Source organism: Amphiprion ocellaris, chromosome 23 (genome assembly GCF_022539595.1).
Source record: "Amphiprion ocellaris isolate individual 3 ecotype Okinawa chromosome 23, ASM2253959v1, whole genome shotgun sequence".
Taxonomy (NCBI): domain Eukaryota; kingdom Metazoa; phylum Chordata; class Actinopteri; family Pomacentridae; genus Amphiprion; species Amphiprion ocellaris.
Genome location: NC_072788.1, coordinates 10026927 through 10046370, shown reverse-complemented (window position 1 = coordinate 10046370; position 19444 = coordinate 10026927). Strand labels below are relative to the sequence as shown.

Here is a 19444-nt window from a genome sequence, read left to right as displayed (position 1 = left end):
ACACTTCTCTCATTATCCCTTCTTCTCATGGCAGCTTTACCTGCCCTAGGAGTCAGCTGTCAATCACAACCTGGGGCATCAAGTCAGCGGGAGCCCACAATGTACGGTGCACTCATCAAATCTGCCAGCAGGCAGCCAGAAAACACCTACAGAGCCAAAAGCCACTGCCAGTTGCAATTAAAGTGCTGCACCACTGTGGAGAAAGGAACCCGAGGCCACCTGAAGGTCAGTGAAAAACCCAATTACCAGCTTGTCATATATTGTCAGGAAGAGTAATTCTTGGAAACAAAACAGGCCTGACTCACCTCTGCAGTGGCTGCACAGACCCGAAACATGAGACCGTGTGTGTTACAGCAAGAATAAAAACTTTCAATTAGGTAAATCAAACTCTTGTTTAATTACTATTGGGACATACTAGAAAATGGGGGGAAAAAAGCTCCAGAGTAACGTTAGGCACAGGGCCACAGCTCAGATCATGCAGTTTCATGTACATAGCTCTCAAATGGAATAAAGGCATTGGATTAAAAGTTATAAAAATAGAACATTTACAAAAACATATCTACAAAGACAGTTCAGTGGCAGTAATGAGGCCAGTTTTTCAATATTTTTTTAAAGGACTATTTTTTGGGGAAGAAAAATGTACAATCAAAAAAATTTGAAAAAGACGTTTCACAGTTTAAAGGTGTGAGCATATTCTTACGGAGTCTTTGGGATGGAAACCGTTGCTACACAGTAGTTTCATGTTTCCACAAGCCGGTCTTTATACTGGCTGTGCTGTCTGTGCTAATTAAAGGCACTGCTTGCCCGTTTTCTTTAAGTGTGCCACCATTCTGGGTGATGAGGTTGAGCCCGTATGACTTAGGTTGACTTTCTAGTTCTGTGTTGCCGGGCTGCTTCACAGAACCAGAGTCTTTACTTGAGCTCGACCCTGCAGCCGTAGCGACCTGCTCAGTCTCTATAGTCACTACTGTCCCGTTCCCCAATGAGCTGCCGCCTCCTTTGTCCGAGTAGCGGGAGCGCCGTGGCAGGCTTGCACTGTCGCTACTGTCCTGCTGCATCTGGCTCTGATGCCGCTCTCTGTAGGCCATGTAGGCTGCTCGTCGACTGTTGCGAGCCGCCAAGTCATAATGGTGGTGTCGCCTGTGGGGGGCGCTCTGCACGCTGCCGTCCACGCTGGTCGGCACATCGTAGGCATATTCTCGCAACACAGTCAGCCGACTCGCCCTGTGCGCTCGCGCTCTGTTTTTGTGATGCCTGCTTGTGTGTCCGTTCGTAGCGGCTGCTGGATTGTTGATGTTGTTCATGGGGCGGAACTGCACCTCAACGGGAGCTACGTGCATTTTAATTTCGTTGTCTAGAGAATGCTCAGTCAGGCTGTTGTCCAAAATGGCCGTGCCGTTGGCTGTCACCGGCGCCGAGGCGGACTTGCACTGAGCTGCCTCGGCGTGCAGATTGGTCAGCTTGCTGCCGTGCGTGGAGTTGCGCATGCTCGGGGCGCTCTTGTTCGTGTAGGAAGAGTCGGCGCTGCTGTGGCCACACTTTGTAGACTCCCCGTCTGCCTTGTTATCAGATCCGGCTGTGGATGTCATCGCCACACCTGGCTGAGGCAGAAGGACGTCTTCCTGTGCAGAGTACGCTCGTCTGCCAGAGCAACAAGCCTGGGACCAGTAGCGCCTCATGTCTTGCCTGTTGACACAGTGATGTGCCACCATGAACGCCCCGAGCGCCAGCGCAGTCACCCCAAACAGGCAGGTGAAAGCTAAATCAAAGGGGTGGTCCTGTGATACGGCCATGGCGCCAAACACCCACAGGGCCGCGTAGAGCCCCAACGCCCCTGCAGCTCCCATCAGCTGGGCGGCGAAGGTGTGTTCGTTCTCCAGGGCTGACAGTGGCACAGCATGGGGGGCAGAAACTATGGAGGAGGACGCCTCGTGGGGCTGAAGCTGGAGGGCGAGCGGGTGGCAGTGGGCGTTGGCAACATCCGGCCCAGCCTCGCTGGTGGTCAGATGCTGCTGCTCTTCCGCCGACTCCTTGAGCTCATAGCGGCGTTCGGGGTGCCGCCGCAACTGGAGCAGGATGCTGAGGAAGTACATGCAGTCCACGAAGATGATGAATCCGACTGGGCCGTAAAAAGCGCCGATACTGGGCTCCCATGCCATCCAGCAACTAGAAGGTGAAGAGACGAGACAGTTAAAACATTTCATATAAAGTAAGACATTCAATGTGGCTTTAAGGATTCTTGGAGTCACCAGGGTCATCTTTTAGCAATATTCAAAACCATGCAGCACCTCCTAAGAGTAAAATCATCCACCGTGCTCATTAAAACAATACCTCATCTCTCCCATCTCACTCTGTCACAATCGTTATTTACTTCACAAACTTAAAATTACTCGGAGAAACTTCTGCATCTCATTTTTATGGTTACTGTCCCATTACATTTAATAACACAGACTGAATTTGTCTTGCTTGCAAGAAATTAATTAAACTCCAAAGACTCCCAAAGACAGATACGGGTCCAGATTTCTCAATTAGTCAGACACGCTACACAATCTAAACAGCTGCCACTGTAGGGAGAGGGGAGGGGGGGCTTGCTGTAAACTGGCAGCAGTTGCTTGTTGCTTGGATGCACATATCATTAACAGGGCTCCATAATCAGAACTTTAGGGAATAAACTTTTCCTACCCTCATAAAAATATCCATTATTTACTAAAGCAGTGCAGTCTCGTCGGTCAATAACTAAGCCAATTCCTCCTGAGGACACAATGTAAAGGACCTTGTAAGGCTGGATTCTGCCTTATTAAATGCTGTTGTCCACATAAAACAGGACACTATCTGTATGGACATAAACTGAGGAATAGTAACTTTAATTGTTGGCTATAAAGCGCATACTTACTATGGTGCATTGGTCTGGTTGCCGTAGTTTTTGATGTTAGCTGCTGCAGTGATCCCACAGACAATGATGGGTATCCCTCCGCCTATCAAGTAGAACCTTTTGAATGAAAAAAAAAGCAAAGAAAAGTAGTTATGCTTTCTGCTTTATTACATGACAAGAAAGCATGGAGTGGACACACAAGTCCAATAATGCTGTAGGCCTCTACGCTGACACCATGTGGCAGTTTTACAAACCAACATGACCGCATATAACAGGACAAATTTCTATGTATGTCTAGAAACTATGCATAAACACTGAACTTTACAGAACAGGCTGTCCTGCATTAGATGCATCATATGTGTTAAAATGTACTGATATCTTAGGAATAAAACTCAACAAAAACAACAAAACATTGGCTTCAACAGTTAAAAACTTAACTGTAGGTTGTATTAGAAAGGCTGGCACAAGCATCAGACTAATTTGTACTTGTATGTTTATGCTGATCCAGCTTCAATGCAAAACAAACACAATATCAGCTAAACTCGAGTTGTACTAATTTGATGCAGCAAAAAAAGCAGCCACTGACAGGTGCTGTCTCCAACCAAAATGCATTACAAAAGTGGTAGAATCAAACCTGAGCATGGGCCGCGGCGGTGGCGGCGGCTCATCCAGCTCTTCGTAGCGCTTGGCCTTGCGTGTCACCTGTTTGTAAATGTTGCGTGCAGTCACACCCACCCACAGGGCCGTTGCCAGGGTCGAATAGTGGAGTAAAATGCCCACCTGGAAGAAGTTGCACCGTTATATGATGTTATACAGCTTTAGTAAAAGAAAAAAAGATGAATGTGTCGGTATAATAACACGCCCCTGTTGGTTATATTGTGTCGCCAATAAAAACAAAAATAAAAATGCGGGACATGCAGGGTATTTCAATTAGCATTAAGAAATCAGCTCAGGCTGAATCGTAAGTCTGAGTTGAAATATTACTTTATGAGATACACTAAAAGTGTTCTAGTGTATATTAATGGGAGATTAAATGTAATATTGTCCACTGCACTATGAGCTCAATAATAAATATAAAGTTTAAGTATCAACTATTTGTTCATGGCAAAACAAACTGAAAATGGAGAAGCATAAAAGTAGATTTATGGCAGAACTGTACCAGATTACGAGAAGATTTCACCAGTGGACCTAATAAAGTGAGTGCACAGCGATGGGATTAAAGAAATAAACAGTAAGTTTTCTGCCAAAACATTTCATTCAGGTACTTGGCACATATGGTGCAATGAAAACTGAATAAGTGATGTCTCCGTACAACACAGAATGAGGAGAGGTGCAGGATCGCCTCAAGCCGTGGAAACAATCTACTGCATCTTTCTATGTATATTTTACTGTTTCCCCCAGTTTTAGGAGTGCAGTGAACTTCGCCAAAGGCAACTATTTCAACTTTTTTTCCCCCTAGTAAACATCAGAAGCACTAAAAAGTTTAGAGAGAGGCGGGAAGTGAACACAGCAGGGTTTTTTTTTAAAAACTGCGAGAGGTGTATACTCACTGCTTGGCAGACGCTTGAATGTCGCGTCTGATTGATGCCACCCACGAAAACCCCGCAGGTGAGGGAGATGTGGAAGCAGAGGTTGACCAACATGTGCCAAAACTTCCGGCTCACCCGGACAGACCTGTAGTCAGACAGATCACAGGATTAAAATGGAAACAAAAGGCTGCTGTGAATACATTTCATACTTAAAGATAAAAATAACTGTTTAGAAGTTGACACTGGATGAAATGGAAACTGTATTGCCTTTGGCCCAGCAGGTTTGGCTAACACTAACAACATTTTGGAGACAATCAGTGTCAGAAAACAGTTACAATAACAGTAATATTGCTTAAATACAGTAGCCAAATTATAGATTAATAAGACAGATTCCACAAGTACAATACAACTCTTTTACCCACATTTCCTGCCTCTCTCTCCACTGTCATATATAATAAAGGCAAAAAGGGGAAAAAAGTAACTAACAAAAAATATCATATTTGCTTTCAGTACTTTTAGACAAAAAGGTGGGAGAGGAAAAAAGTCGAGTGCGGTAGTAAATATAAGCAATATTTTTTTCAATTATTGCTACCATTATTTTTTTAAAGTGATTCCCAATAAAATAAATTAGTTGAAAAATTGGCTACTTTGGCTCTGGGGCTCTATCTGAAGTCACCACTCTGTGGCCACATCACTATCTAATTAGTTATACATCGAAAGTAGTAGCCAATCAACACTAAATGATGCTGACATGTTCTCTACTAATTGAACATATGCAAAGCATGAATAAACAAAAGCAAGTGATCAAAGTTTTGAAGTAAAGTTTGTGTGTTTCAAAATGTTTGCATCAAGATATTCAGTTTTCCTGCATATTGGCTCCAAATATTGGTTATCTGTTTTCTTATTTACTAATAATCTGTAGCATATGGCCCCCCAAAAAACCTAATGGGTCGATACATTTAACTAGTAAACATAACTGACTTAGGAGATGAAAAATACACATATTTTTCGGCTATTGTCTTACCTGTGATGGTAGATGTAGCTAATAATAATGGTGATCAGGCACAGGAGGAGTATGATAGCTGTGGCGTAGATGACTGGGTGCAGGGGCTGGATGCTTGGAGAGAAGAACTCCACACTGCTGAGGTCCTGCAAGAGAGAGGAGGTGATAAATGTTCAGGGTTACTTAATACAGAATTACAATGCTTGTAGACAAAGTGATGCATGCAACTCCAGCAGGACATTTTGCTGTTGTGTCTCGTGGATCTTGAGTTGTCATGGCAATAGTTCCTCATGGCCACTAGAGAGCCGATCAGCTAAATGAATGACGTGTATTACTCTTAAAAAGGGGGCTTTACATTTTGAGAAATCCAAATAACTCAGGCTATGTGATGCAGTTTAAGGGAAAAACATTCCAAAAAGTGGAATGTTAAGGCCCAGCCTACCATAAGCAGGCCATAGTTGCTGAGAGAGTTGCATGAGATGGTGGTGAAGTTGTCGTGATGGTCCAGGATGCGGCAGCCGTCACTCTGCCATCCTCCCTGACCCCCCGCCAGGCTGAAGTTCCAGCAGGCCGACACAGCGTCTGAACCGCGGGCGAACCGCCGCAGAGTGATGTTAACGGGGTTCCTCAGGGCACGCAGAGACATACCATCTAAAGAAATACAAGCCATGGATTACTGCCTTTTTAAACTTTCATTTCACTGCCTGATAATGTGTCCTAACTGAGCTGACACTTGATTCTGGCTGTTGCTTTCAGGTCTGTCTTTACTCTTTGAAAAATAAACAAAAACATATCCAAGATTTAAGACTATCCCAAAATATAACTCACCTATCTTTGCCATGATGACGGGCGTTGCCACGCTCCTCCTCTTCCCTCCATCGGCCAGTTGAGACGAGTTGCCAGTGGAGGGGAAAAACTTGCCATTGCGGAAGCCCAGTAGGTGGAGCTTGTAGACCGTGTCGTCGGCCTGCCCGGGGAGTGGAGCCTCGGTAAAGAGAGACTGAGGAAGTTGCAGGGAAGCTTCCACTACAGTGCTCTGTAAGGAGAAAAAAAAACAGACTAAGCAAAAATTCAACAGTTTGACAACACGTCTTATTCTGGATGCATTTATTGTTAGGGTTAAAGAATGATGAATTGACCTGCAATCATCACAAAGCCCTCAATAAAAGCTAATGAAACTGCGCACAAATTTAAACCATTTTTCTGGCGACCTTGTGAAGGATGCTGGAGAAGGAGCTGGTGGTGTTGCATTTGAATGTGAACTGGCGGTCCTGGCCAGGCGTGCGCTCGGGGCTGGCCCTCAGGTACAACATGCAGGTCATGCCGTTCCAGTCGCTGGCCCTGACAGCGTGGGCCTCCAGCGCAATGTTGGGGGATGTCTGAGAGGACGGCAAGAAACACTGAGATGTGACTCTCTATTAAACTAAACTCGTAGCGCAACGTGACACGGCACTGTTGATGTGACTCACCAGGGAGAAGGCCTGCGCCGTGGCCAGACGGTGGACTGCGATCCTTTGGAGGCAGGCGATGATGCGGGAACAGGCCATCGCTTCACGCTGAGCCATCAGAAGGACTCTCTCATCGGCCAGCATCAAGTTACTGGCCATGCTAACCATCACCTCACCTAGCTGGGACGATAAGAAGAGGCAAATGTATGCAGGATGAGTTGAAAAAAGCATTTTATTTATCACTTTAGTCACTTAGCAGCATGCATGCTTTAAATTACTTGAGTGGAAACATAAGAAATGCATCCAGCCAGCAGCTTGTACTAAACACATGCTTCGGGGAGGTGCTTGACATCGGCTCTTGAAGTGGCAAAGTGACTATTGGAAACACATTTCAAGAACGGCGTCGCGCTACTAAACTTTAATATGCTTTTAAACACGACTGTTACTTGCCTACAGCTCTTGCAACATGGTAGCAGTGCGTGAACTTTTCCTTTTCTTTTTGTTGGGCTACCGCTGAGTCGCGACAAGACATTCTTTCTAATTAAACTTACATGACAACAAACAGCTGTTGGGAATTAATGCATTCGTCCTTGCTCTTAGCGGGGAAATGTGAACAGAGAAAGCACTCACATCTTTAAACCTCTCCACAAACTTGCTGAACTTCTCGATCATCTCGGCCACAAAGATGATGTCCATCTTGTCTGAGAAATTGGCGGCGTCGATTGTGTAGAAAAACAGGCGTCGGGCTCTAGTCACCACGTTGGTCTCATTAAGAGGCATCTAGGAGAAAGACACAGGGGAAATTTAGTTTAATTTAGTCAGATATGCGACTAGGACAGCCTGGGGTGAAAGGTGAGCTGTATTTCTCATGGAAAAGGGTGCAAAAAGCTTAATGTCTGACCAGCTAGTTACAGACCTGGTTGATGACGTAAAGAAATCTAGTGACATCCTTCTGAAATTGGCAGCGGGAGTAGTCCTCCTCCGCCCAAAGACCCTCGCGATTGCAGTAGCGCCACGCCCGCTGCTCTTCACCGGAGCTTCCCGAATATGCGCCGGCACTCGATGGCAATCTGTTGCAGGGGAGGTAGGCTCTGATCCCTGCCAGGGTGCGCGGCCACCTGGGACAAAGGATTCAAACAAATTAGGTCCGTTCTGATCCATGCAAAGTCTTTAGTTCCTCGAGATTTTCAGACATAATGCTTCTAACATCCAAAGTTGAGACTGAAATTTAAGGGTGACCTCAGCTTCGGAATGACCTGTCTGAAGAAGTAAGGCATAATCACTTGTTTAAAAAAAAAAAAAAAGTATAGCATTTTTTATAGGATTGCTTTTATATGATTTTGTCTCTTTATTTTCATCTATCAATCTTATTTTAATAATATTATTATTTGTATTTTTATTCTTTTTTTAATTTTTTAAAATTTATTATTCATAGTGATATTTTATTATTTTTATTGTCTTATTTTTAAAAAACTTTGTTTATTTCACTGTTCATTTGATTCTTGTTTACTCTTTATTTATTTACTTATTTATGTATTTATTTTACTTGTTTACTATTACAACTATTACTATTAATTTTATCCTTGTGTTTATGGTTTTACTGTAGATTTAATTTTATTCCACTTGTTCTTTCCCTTATGTGGACGTAGTTTTTATTATTTTATCCGGTGTGATTGTACTAATTTATTGTGAAATCTTTTGTACTGTGCTTAACTCCATTTCTCCACATTTACCTGCCTGGTTTTTCTCCTTCTGTTCGGCATTCTGTTTTTCAGTGTTCTTCCTGAGTATCTTTCTTCTTTTTTTTTGGTCTTGTCTGTAAAACGCTTTGTAAACTGTGTTTTTAACAGGTACCAATTAAATAAAGTTATCTTTATCATCATCAGTAGCACCAGGGTAATTTAATAATCCAATGGGACTGCTGTGTAATTTTTATATTTCTCCACAAGGAGGTGCTGCTTGCACAACAATACAGCTGCACCAGCACAACATTTAAACATTTTAGGACAAATCTTTAAATACAGATTTTTATTTTCAGCATAAACCTGTAGTTTGGCAAATTACATTTAGTCGTCTGAAATAAAATGGTTTCAATCTTTTCTAAGCCAAATTGCTTGTTTGATTTCAAGTGACAGAGTTGCATTTAACTCTTAAGAGCTCTGGTTCTGTGTTCTGTTTAATATCTACCTGAACTCTCCCTTGTTGTTGGAGACACGTTCAGGAGTGCAGTATTTGGCGGAGCTCTGCAACACCACAATGTGGACAGTCCTGGTGGTGTTCCCCCTGCTCGTCCTGACCCGACACTCCCAGTTCCCCGTGAAACCAGGCTGGATGTTCGAGATGGTCAATGCACTGAAGGAAAACACACAGGAAATAATTTATTTACTAAGTTTTCAACTCACATTTGCTGACTGCACATGTAAAGTGAATGTATATGATGATACCTAGCAATCAGGGAGCAGTTCTGCACGATGCGCTTTTCAATGAATATTCCTTGAGTGGCATCTGGCTTGACCATTCGGCCGTTCTGGTACCACAGCACCTGCATGTCTTCAGCCACAAGGGAAGCCTGACACTGGAATGGCAAGCTGTCCCCCTGGAAGACAACCTGACGCTGGGACGGAGTCAGCTGGAAGGAGGGCAGCTCAAGTGGAGCATCTGAGGAAACCAGGAATTGAGGCAGGTGGTAATTTTTCACTAAAAAAGTAACTGTCACCAACTCCGGACACTTAGGGAACACAAAGAAGCTAAAACAGTGTCTGGGTTTCTGGGTGCTTTAGTGCCATTTGTCATTCACGTCAGGCCACTGGCTCCAGCTAAATCTATGCCATGTATTTCATAATCCCTCACTGAGATGAGTGCCAAACCGATAAGACATGAGCAAGTACAAACAAAGGCCGCACTGGCCTGGGCAGCCCTTGTCTTATCTCCCGTGTCATTGCACAAGCCCCTGTTCCCCAAATACCACACTCACTGATACCAAAACAGCAAAATTAAAGAGACAGCGCAATGCATGACACTACTCAGACAGACTTATTTCAACATTTCAAGATGTCTGAGAGTGGACAGATCAGATAGTGCCACTGAAATGATGAATAACTCATAGTGTTCAGCTGCTATTATTAGGTTTCTGCTGTGTCATATCCATCTATTATTTTAGTTTCTGTGTCCCTACCACAGGTGAGGAGCTCCGGTCTGATGGAGGGGATGAGCTGACCCTGGAGGGACTGGGGGTAGGAGCACTTAGTGTTCTTCACAGTGATGCTTTTGCTTTTGATCCAATGCAGCAGCCACAGAAGGTTGCAGTCACACAGCAGGTAAGGTGTCTGAAACTCCCTGGAGATGACAGAAAAGGGAACCTATGAGTGCTAGAGCACTAACAAATATCAAGTTTATTCCTGATGGAAAACCCTATTTTTCTGCCATATTTTATGGTTTAAATACAGTTTTGATTGTGTTAGTGACTTGATTTCAGTGCACAGCAGCAAACTTTCTTATTCTCATACTTACAAAGCTTTAAGAGACACCAAGTTGTCAAAGGTCCCCTGAGTCAATGAAGAGAACATGTTCCCTGAAATGTTTCTGGAAAATAAATTAAATCCTTTATTTTATTTCAGTCTACTACTACAAAGACATGCTTGTACTCCATTCATATCAGTACTTACAGTCGGATCAGACTGCCGAGGCCCTTGAAGATGTCAACGTTAAGACAGCCGATGCTGTTGTTGGACAGGTCGCTGCAGCAAACACAGAAAACATGGTTCTAAGTCTTCGTTTTTAAGTTTTCATTATGTTTATTACAGCAATATTAATCAGGAAAATCTGATTGTATCATGAAGATTAATGGAAAAGGGTTGCCGAGATTAAAAACACAGAGTTAAAAGAAAAAAAAGCCAAGTTTAACTAAGGCAGGTTGAGGCAGAGATTTCAGAAATTCAGCTGACAGGTTTACAACTTTCAAGGCGATTTTAGATAATGTCTGTGTGGGCCTGCAGGGGAACTCACACATCAAAGGCAGACGAACACTGTGGGAGGTGATTAATCACCTATGATTAATATCAAACACGTCAAAAGTGTGTGTTTCTTCTCTGGATGTGACCTGACATGATGTCTCCAGCAAACATCAGACAGAAGTGTCCGACACTCCTGACACCTTTCAGAGGAAACTACAGCTCTTAACATGGAAAAGACGGATGCTGCCAATGTGAATCATACCTCATACAGCTTTAAAATGTCTGCAAAGATTAAATACTCACAGCATAGCTGGAAACTGCAGATTTAAGTCAAAGTAGGTAGCACAGACATTTTTGCTTCTGCTGTTCATGGACAGATCATGTGCACAGTCACCCTCCAAAGGAAAAAAACTGGAAAGACTATGCAAAACATGATAGTTGCACAAACAGGTTTTCTTCAATCTTAAAATGTTGATGAGATAAGAACTAAGCAGGAAGTCATTGCTGCTAAACATATTCATTTTTGTGAAATATCAGAGAGGTTCAGTTTTTCTGACCTCTGAAATCTGTGGAAATTACAACCTGGAAAAACTTCATCTGGTTTAAAGGTGTTCTGGAGGCAGAATTCCTCCTCTCTAAAACTTTTTTAACCTGCACAAGACACCCTGGAATAGTGTTGTGTGGATTGGTCAGAGTCACTTTATTTGCTGCCCATTCACACAGCCAGGGTTGTGTACAATACAGTTAATCAAACAGCTAGTGGACGGTGACTAACCATTTGCTGAATCTGACAAAACTTTACTGGATTAAAAGCATCGACTCTACCTTTAAAACCAGGAAAACCACCAAATATGTCTCTAGCATGGTCACTATCAAATCAGCAGACTTTTAGAACGGTTCTGCTCTACTGTCTTTGATTGTTCAGATTTTTTTTAAATCAAAAACTATGATTATATATGAAAATATTTGCTAAATTTTAGCTTAATATGTCAAATACTTACAAACAATAAGCCAGACTTGCATATTCTTTGTTTATTTTTTTCGCATTGACCTTTAAAACTGTGACTGAACAACAACATCTCAGGAACTATTCAAGCTGAAAACCTAGAAATTCAGAATTTGCAATATTGGACAAGTAGATCAAATAATCTCTGATTATGGGTGAGTTGAAATATGAAAAAAAAATCAAGCACTCAAAGTAAGTCTTACCTTTGAGCTCATAATAGCAAACAATAATACAAAACTAAACATTTAGAAGAGACGCCACAAAAAACTTTGAAGCTAATTAGAGATGGTCGAGCAGAACACCTCTGATGATGTGAGATGGAATAAAGTTTTTTTGCTCATTGAAGACCACCAAACTAACCTAAGTAACCTAATGCATGTGGCCCCATTATTATTATTATATTTTTATTATTTTTATTAGCCTTCATATTACTGGCACTGATTTTAGCTTCCCATTTCCGAATTTGAATGGGTCAAAACATGTGTCAACACTGGTTTAACTACTTTCAACTTTCAACAGAACATATCATCTGTGCATCTGTGTTTCTGGCCTCCTGGCAAGTCCAATATTCTTCCTTTTCAATATTCTTTTAGCTCTTTTTTCGTCTCCACCAACTCATGAAGGCAATATGTGATCCTGAACAGTCCACTATGTTTATTAGCTGTATGCTGATGCTCTTTATCTGTCACTTTCTTAAGGAGATTCTTTGCTGAAAACAGCTGTGTTTGGAAAAAATGTTGATGAGAGAGTTGAGACAGAATCACTAAATTGAAGCCGTGGGCTGGAAAATTCAAACAATGCATGACCAAGCATTAAAATACTACAGAACAAAGCTGAGAGGAACTGCAAATACTCATCATAATCGTCTATGGGTTTGCCACTTTCGCGTAACATGTAGTCCTTTGATTTACTAATGACATTAAAATATTGATTAGTTTAGCTTTACAATGGCTGCATGCTTAACCTAATTAAAATTGACACACTGTTATGTGTAATTACTATCACACAATGATCACATTTCAAAGACAGCAAGACAGCACAACATAATTCAATTCCCAGACCGATAACATTTGAAGCAACCACTGCTAAGAACTGAAAAGTTTCAAAGTGGCAGCACCTTGATAATAGCTGGAACACAGACAGTATTCCTCTGTGGATGATCCAATCACTGCAAAGTGCTATGAAAAGAAACAAGAGCCTGGGAGAAAAGACACATTATTACCTCAACCCCAGCAGCTAAACTGTATCCTGGGGTGCTCGAGGAATGTGATACCAGCACAAAGTGATACCTGGAAAATGACTGGCAGGCATATGCTAACATCCCGGCATTTATGTAATTATTGGTGTTGGTCCTTAAGGTACCAGCTGGGGAGTTTACTGTGTGAGGTTATTAGTTCCACTTGAAAGAGAAGAAAAAGCTTCCTTTGCAGGCTTGCCAATTTGAGCGAGCATCGTGTGTCATGGGAAAGATAACACGGTAGAAGTGAATGTGGTGGAAGGAGGAGGCTCCCTTAGCTGATGCTGTACTTTCATCTCACTTCATCGCCTGGATTCAAATACAGGAGTTACAGCTGCAATCAAGAGACTTAACACGAGATGGTGAATATTGTTATTACTTTCAGCCATTTTGTTAGAAACCTTTATGACTGAAATAATTAATTTTTAAAAAACGCAAATCAAATCACGTATCACTTTTCTTCAGCGACTACAGTCTCAACCACGTCGTTCAGCCACAGGCATGTAGCAAATTACCAGCGCGTAGGAGTGTTTTAGTTGCTGTAAATGTTACAAGGAGCACAAGCAAAAATAGCCCGATGTGATTAGGTTTGAGCGGAGACTGTTCAGCTGTTGGAGGAATGTAGAGTAGAAAGGCAAGGCTGGAAGAATCTGATGAGTTTGAAAGTGTTGTACAGCCAGAGAGAAGGCTGTATAAATGTACAAGTACATCTCAAACTATGTGTGTGGACTGTTTGTGAAGTGAGGTAAGGGATGCACTTATCTGAGCCCTGAGAGTGGAACCAGCAGTGCAACCTATACTCCAACTGAGAGCTCAAGAAACCCAGACAGGATCTGATTGAGATCAAAAATCAGTCCTGTTGTGTGGGTGTGAGTGGGGAGTTCTTTATACGGCTGTCTTATCGTCTCTGGATCGGATTTTAACCCTTGACTGTATATAAAGATGGATAAAGCATCAGTAATGTCACCCACTGGTTTCCTGAAGAGCAGATTGGAAGCTCAATGTGGCCACTTGATTTCATCTTGATACGATTGTTTAGGGGTTTTTTGACCGAGCTTGCCAATTCCTCAAACAATAAGCCTGACATGTTGTAGTAATGTCTCTCAGTTTTCTCAGTCTGGGCCTGAAAAAACAAACCTGTATCAAAAACTGGGAGTGTGGGGTTTGAAGGAAATGATCTTTTGTAAGGCAGGAAGACTCAAATAAAAGACACCATCCAGTTGTTTTATCCAGGATGCCGCCTGTCTGGAGATTAATGACTACAGAGGAATGAGAAATATCTACATGCAATGAAATACACTGGCTCGAATGCAAAGCCAAGCTACTTTAAAGCCTTTGTAATTCAGTATGCATGCACATGACTCTCGCTTGAGGTGAGGAATCTGAATTATAAACTTGCTTCTAACCTCTTGGACACAATTTCCCCCAAAGATGTGTTAATGCAGGAGCTGTTTTTAATGCAACAAGACTAATGCCTGATGATCTCAACTTCGGCTGCCTCCACTCTAAATGCCCCTGTCAGTGCTCTGTGACAGCCCATGCAAGATAAATAGGCCTTCCAAATGGCACATCTTGAAATGAGAAAAATTCTAATTAGGCAACACTGAGTGGGGAGGTAGTTCGACAGATGGGGGAAAGTAAAGACTGGCTGGAGAAGAGACAGAGATAAAGTCATTACGTACCAAATTCCATAACTTTTCCAGATTTTTCATGACTGGTCACAACATGGCAAAAGTTATGACACATGAATGTGAAATAAAAGCTGGTAACGTATAGTTTATATATATTCCTTACTGCCGATTAACTCCACTCCCTTTTTCAAAAAACTGGGAAAAAAAAGTACATTGGATGTGTAGCTGCAGGTGCCAACCCTTGATGTAGTGCTTCTGTGTTTACATTCCCAGGGTCTAGCACTAGTACCTCATCTCCTTTGCTCTTCTTCTCTATTCTGTGCTCCTTCCCTTTCACAGCTGAGTGACTGACGACTACCCTTTGAAATTAACTCAGACGGGTGTTGGGGCCAATTACACTTTGCTACCCTCAGGCAAAATCAAACCCCGGAACAAGCATTTCCATGGCAGGTTTTCAGATCTCGGAGGTGATAAGGAACCCTTTAGGAATATTTTGTGATTTTAATATGCAGGAGACACATAGACTGACATGGCTCCATTTGAATCTGGCATGAATATGCATCGAGGAGGAGGGGTAAATGAGGCCGGGTCTGAGCCAAGGAGCTGACTGCCTTCCTGTCTCCTCCTTATTGCTCCACAGCAGCAGCCAAGTTCAAGTTTGCGTTGGCAGCGGCCGGGTACTGTTGGAAGATTCCAGTTCATGCTGTGTTCTTGCTCTCTCTCATGCACATACACACCTTCACAAAGAGAAACACACAACACACACTTAGATCTGACCTCCCACACAAACACGCACCCCAAAACTCAGATAGATTTTCGTTTTAAATCTTTTACATATCAAAATTACCGTTGTGATATTCAAAAACATCACAAGCACACATTTATACATCCTCCTCCATAGTTTTTTTGCCAGAGTGTGTGAAAGTATATAAGGCCTCATGCTGTCTGCAGAGGTCTCTGGCACAAGGCCAGACAAAACAAGGCAGTAGAAATAGACTGGTGTTTGACCATGCTCCCTTATGGACACTGGATACACCCTCAATCTGTTAGAACACACACAGCACATTGCATTCGTGGACATAAAACAGCTGCTCCAAACACAGTACTGTATTTGCAGTCATTGCTGAACGCAGTGAAATTGGCTCGGACCAGCTCCTATTAAAAATGTGCTAATTTGAAATGCTAGTTTCATGTTTTTCAAAGCACAGCACTTCTGTCAGTTTATAATCCAAAAAGAAAAAAAAGCTTCAAACTGTTTCTTACACTGAACAAAAGCTATCTTCACAATGTTCCTCTTCTCACATGGAAAATAATTAAAGCAAGCACTCTAAACCTTTAAAGAGGTGGAATTCTCATCTTTTGGTTGCCAAAAAAACAGAGAACACCTCAGTGAAATCCCAGAGGGGCTAAATGCGTGAACATCGAGCAAACACAAACTTGCAGAAACCGCATTAAAGAGGTGCCGAAGCTGCAGGAGCTCCACCAGTACTCACAGTCGTTTTAGTGCTGGCAAGCCAAGAAAAGCTCCTGGTTCAATACGACTGATCATGTTACTCCGCAGGTCCCTGTGGGGGCAAAAAACAAAAAGATTTTAAGTCATCATGAGCAATTGAAACTGCAATAAAACAGTCCAAGAGTTTAGCAATTAATGATTTCAGTTATTGTTTAAGCTAAAAGTTCTTTGTGTAGATCAGAGAAAAGACAGGAAAACATCATCATGGGCAATAAAGGGAATTTGTGATGCCCATTTTTTCACCACTTGCTGACAAAGCAACAAAACAACAGTTAATGTCATTACATAAATTCAGTCAGATTACAGCCTCAACCGTTTCCACAACATAATTTTGCTATTTCTTCTTATTAAACTGTATTCTGGCGACTGCTTCGTCAACAGTAGCTTGTAATTACAAGGTAGCGCCTATGAAGTATGAGCAGATGTGGGTGCAGTATCATGCAAATTATTAAAAATCACTGTAACCGCTGGACTCCACTGCCAGGAATCTGTGTCCAGACCTGGTCCAAACTCACCCATCAAACCCACTGCACTGCCGACAACTTGACTCTCAAAAGACTGCTCTCCCCTCCCTCCCTTCCCCTTCTGAAGTTCAAAGGCTTGCGGTCACAGAATTCCTGCAGCGCTCACCTGCACAGGCACTGCCTAGTCACTCATTACAGCTGAGGCTTTCTAGTCGCCACCTGAACCCACACAAAGACCCTCTGGGTAACTCTGCCCGTTTGATGTCAGGCAACTGTCATCCGAAGGCGGGTAGGTGGTCATAGATAAGTCACAGACGAAAAAAAAAAACTATTGCTTGTTAAAAACTTTTGATGTGAGCGAGGAGAGCTGGATTCCCGGTGAAGTAGTGTTGACAGAAAAGTGAGAAGGCGGGAGAAAGAAATCAGAAACATCCTTATAAGGCCCTCACTGCTAGTGCGAGCCAGGTTTGGAGGGTATCAGGTGCATAAACAGGTATGTTGAGTCCTGTAATTTGGTTGTCTTTTAATTTATTTTTAAGCCATCTTCGCTTCAAGCTGCAGGAGTTACAGGAAGGCACAAAAACAACCTGCAACCTTCTAATGTGTCCAAGGTCTTGACAATAATTTCTAATAAAGAAAGGCAAAAACAAATAAAATGTTGTCGCTTGAAAGTTTCTGTGGAGCACAACCAGCTTTAACCAATCACAAAGGAGACAGTTACTGAATGATATCTGTGAGAGAAACTGGAAAAGAACGAACATTTGTAGTAGCCACTCCCACTAATGAAAACAATAAGAACACTGTAGCGCTCTGATATTCCAATATTTGCGGATAAAATATGGGGAGTCAGAGAGAACCATGTTTAACCATCCATAGCTGCACTTCAGTTTCCAAAGACCACACATGACCTGGCACCTTTTAAATCTATTTGCAGAGAGAGAAAACGCCAGTTTTTTTCCTTCTCGACAAATTGAAATAGCTGGCTGAATATTTCTCCGTGTGTTCCAGGGCTGTTCTTGAACTGGCCCCAAACTGAACGGTGGTTTTTCCAGCTGCTGCCATTTTTTAAGGGGGCACGTCTACTGCCTTCCAATGCTCACGGTAAAATTAAAGAACATGTCAAGTGGAGTAAAGATTCATTAAAAATCTTTTTCCAAGTTTGTTGTTTTGGCATGGTGGCTTTTTACTGTGTATGGAATATGACAGGTTCCTGGCATTAGACTTAAATTTCCACTGAGGAGAAAGAGTTCAGAATAAGATCAATTTTAGGGGTCTATATTAATCAATACTGAACTAGATTGTAATGTTAGTCACATTATTCATGGGATTTTTGTACCACTGACATTTTAGCTTTTATATACTGTAAAATGCTGCTTTAAATCAAGAATATGTGACTTATTTACAAGATTTTTAAGTCAGTATAATTCACAACTGCTTTTCAAATCTTAGGACGTCAACTTTGCAAGTGTGAAATGATTGTGTTTTTATAAAGTCTCACACTAATCCTACTGGTTAAGCAAATTGGAACCGTGTCCTCCTTCCAAAAGCTGCAGTAAGTAAATGCACTATTCCAAAATCAGTTTCAGTCTAACTTCATATTAATGCAGAACTTGCTTTGTGTTGTATTTTACCCATTCATGAATTGGCAAACAACCAGCTCCTCAGGAATCGCCACATACTAGAGCCGTTATTCTTGCTCCGTTTCCCACAATAAGCATTCCTCCACAGCGCTGGATTTAGAAAAAAGGAATTAGCATGTGTCGGTCGCCTAGCTTGGCTCCTATTTCTATGAGCAGAGTGATAATGGGGGATTCTGTGTGGCTTATTTCCAAGCAGGGACACCTTTGGCCCCCAACAAAACACAGCGGTCTCCACAGTTACTTTGCAATTTCACGCAGAGTGCCGGATAGGCGTAATCGATTCTCTGCCCCTCTCCGGCACTCACAGCCAGCTGCTGTCTCAGTCTTCACCACTGCATTTAGGCAGTCCAAATGAGGTAGAGTTCCTTTGTGGACTAAGAGAGAGAGAGAGAAAAACAGAAAAAGCTGTGAAGGAAGGCGGGAGGAAGGAGGGGTGGAAGGCAAAGATGGAGAGCCTCGGTGCATTCAAACAGACTCATGCTGCATTTTTTCCCCTCCTCTTTGAGAGTTCGAGGCGAAAGAAGAGTGATTTAAGGTGGGAGGAACATTTCAGCGAGGGAGAGGCCTCAGCATGCAGTGTGTGTGTGGGAATCGTACTGCTGACACCTCTGGCCTTGGCTTGGCCTCATTACAATGACAAAAGCAAGCCATCTAGCAACCTCGCTTCACTGATTGAGGGTGGACCGGAGTGGGGTGGGGTCTGTTAGGCACAATGGAAGCTGCTTTGGGAGGTAAACTTGCCTGTGGATTGATGCAACGACAGCCAGAACCGAGTTTACAACCACAGCGGCTGGTCAGTCACAGACAAAACACAGTAAGTGCCTTGGAGGTTTTCTTGGTGGTGAAAGATCAAAGATTTTTTTACACATTCAGCACACAGCCTCCTGTTTATCCTCGAGGCCCGCGCTCTAAAATCTGACCCAATTCAGGAGCCCCATAAGGGGATTCTCCTGCAGATCTATAAACAATTTCATCAGATGAATGTCTAGTTAATATGGAACTCAAGAAAAGTCATGCAGGACAGTTTTAAACAGTAAGTTAAGGTAAAAATGCAGCATACTAACAATCTATTAGATCAAACTTCGTGTGTGGCCCAGAAAAACTGCAAAAATATAGTTTTGCTTTCTGAACACATACATCAAGGCTGA

The 19444-nt window shown here is 42.5% G+C and overlaps 1 protein-coding gene across 1 annotated transcript in view; it reads right to left on the bottom strand.

Moving 5' to 3' along the window:
* Positions 1–373: 373 nt before the first annotated feature.
* adgra3 (adhesion G protein-coupled receptor A3) overlaps positions 374–19444 on the bottom strand; it is a 30012-nt gene continuing 10941 nt past the window's right edge. The window contains exons 3-19 of the mRNA XM_023263528.3: positions 16173–16244; positions 10518–10589; positions 10363–10434; positions 10028–10188; positions 9297–9510; positions 9040–9204; positions 7769–7970; positions 7483–7632; positions 6874–7032; positions 6616–6783; positions 6233–6440; positions 5847–6055; positions 5426–5550; positions 4423–4546; positions 3507–3652; positions 2894–2989; positions 374–2166 (exon numbers count right to left, since the gene is read on the bottom strand). Coding sequence (XP_023119296.2) covers positions 726–2166; positions 2894–2989; positions 3507–3652; positions 4423–4546; positions 5426–5550; positions 5847–6055; positions 6233–6440; positions 6616–6783; positions 6874–7032; positions 7483–7632; positions 7769–7970; positions 9040–9204; positions 9297–9510; positions 10028–10188; positions 10363–10434; positions 10518–10589; positions 16173–16244 — 3784 coding nt within the window. The 3' untranslated portion in view covers positions 374–725. The remainder of the gene's footprint in view (positions 2167–2893; positions 2990–3506; positions 3653–4422; positions 4547–5425; positions 5551–5846; positions 6056–6232; positions 6441–6615; positions 6784–6873; positions 7033–7482; positions 7633–7768; positions 7971–9039; positions 9205–9296; positions 9511–10027; positions 10189–10362; positions 10435–10517; positions 10590–16172; positions 16245–19444) is intronic.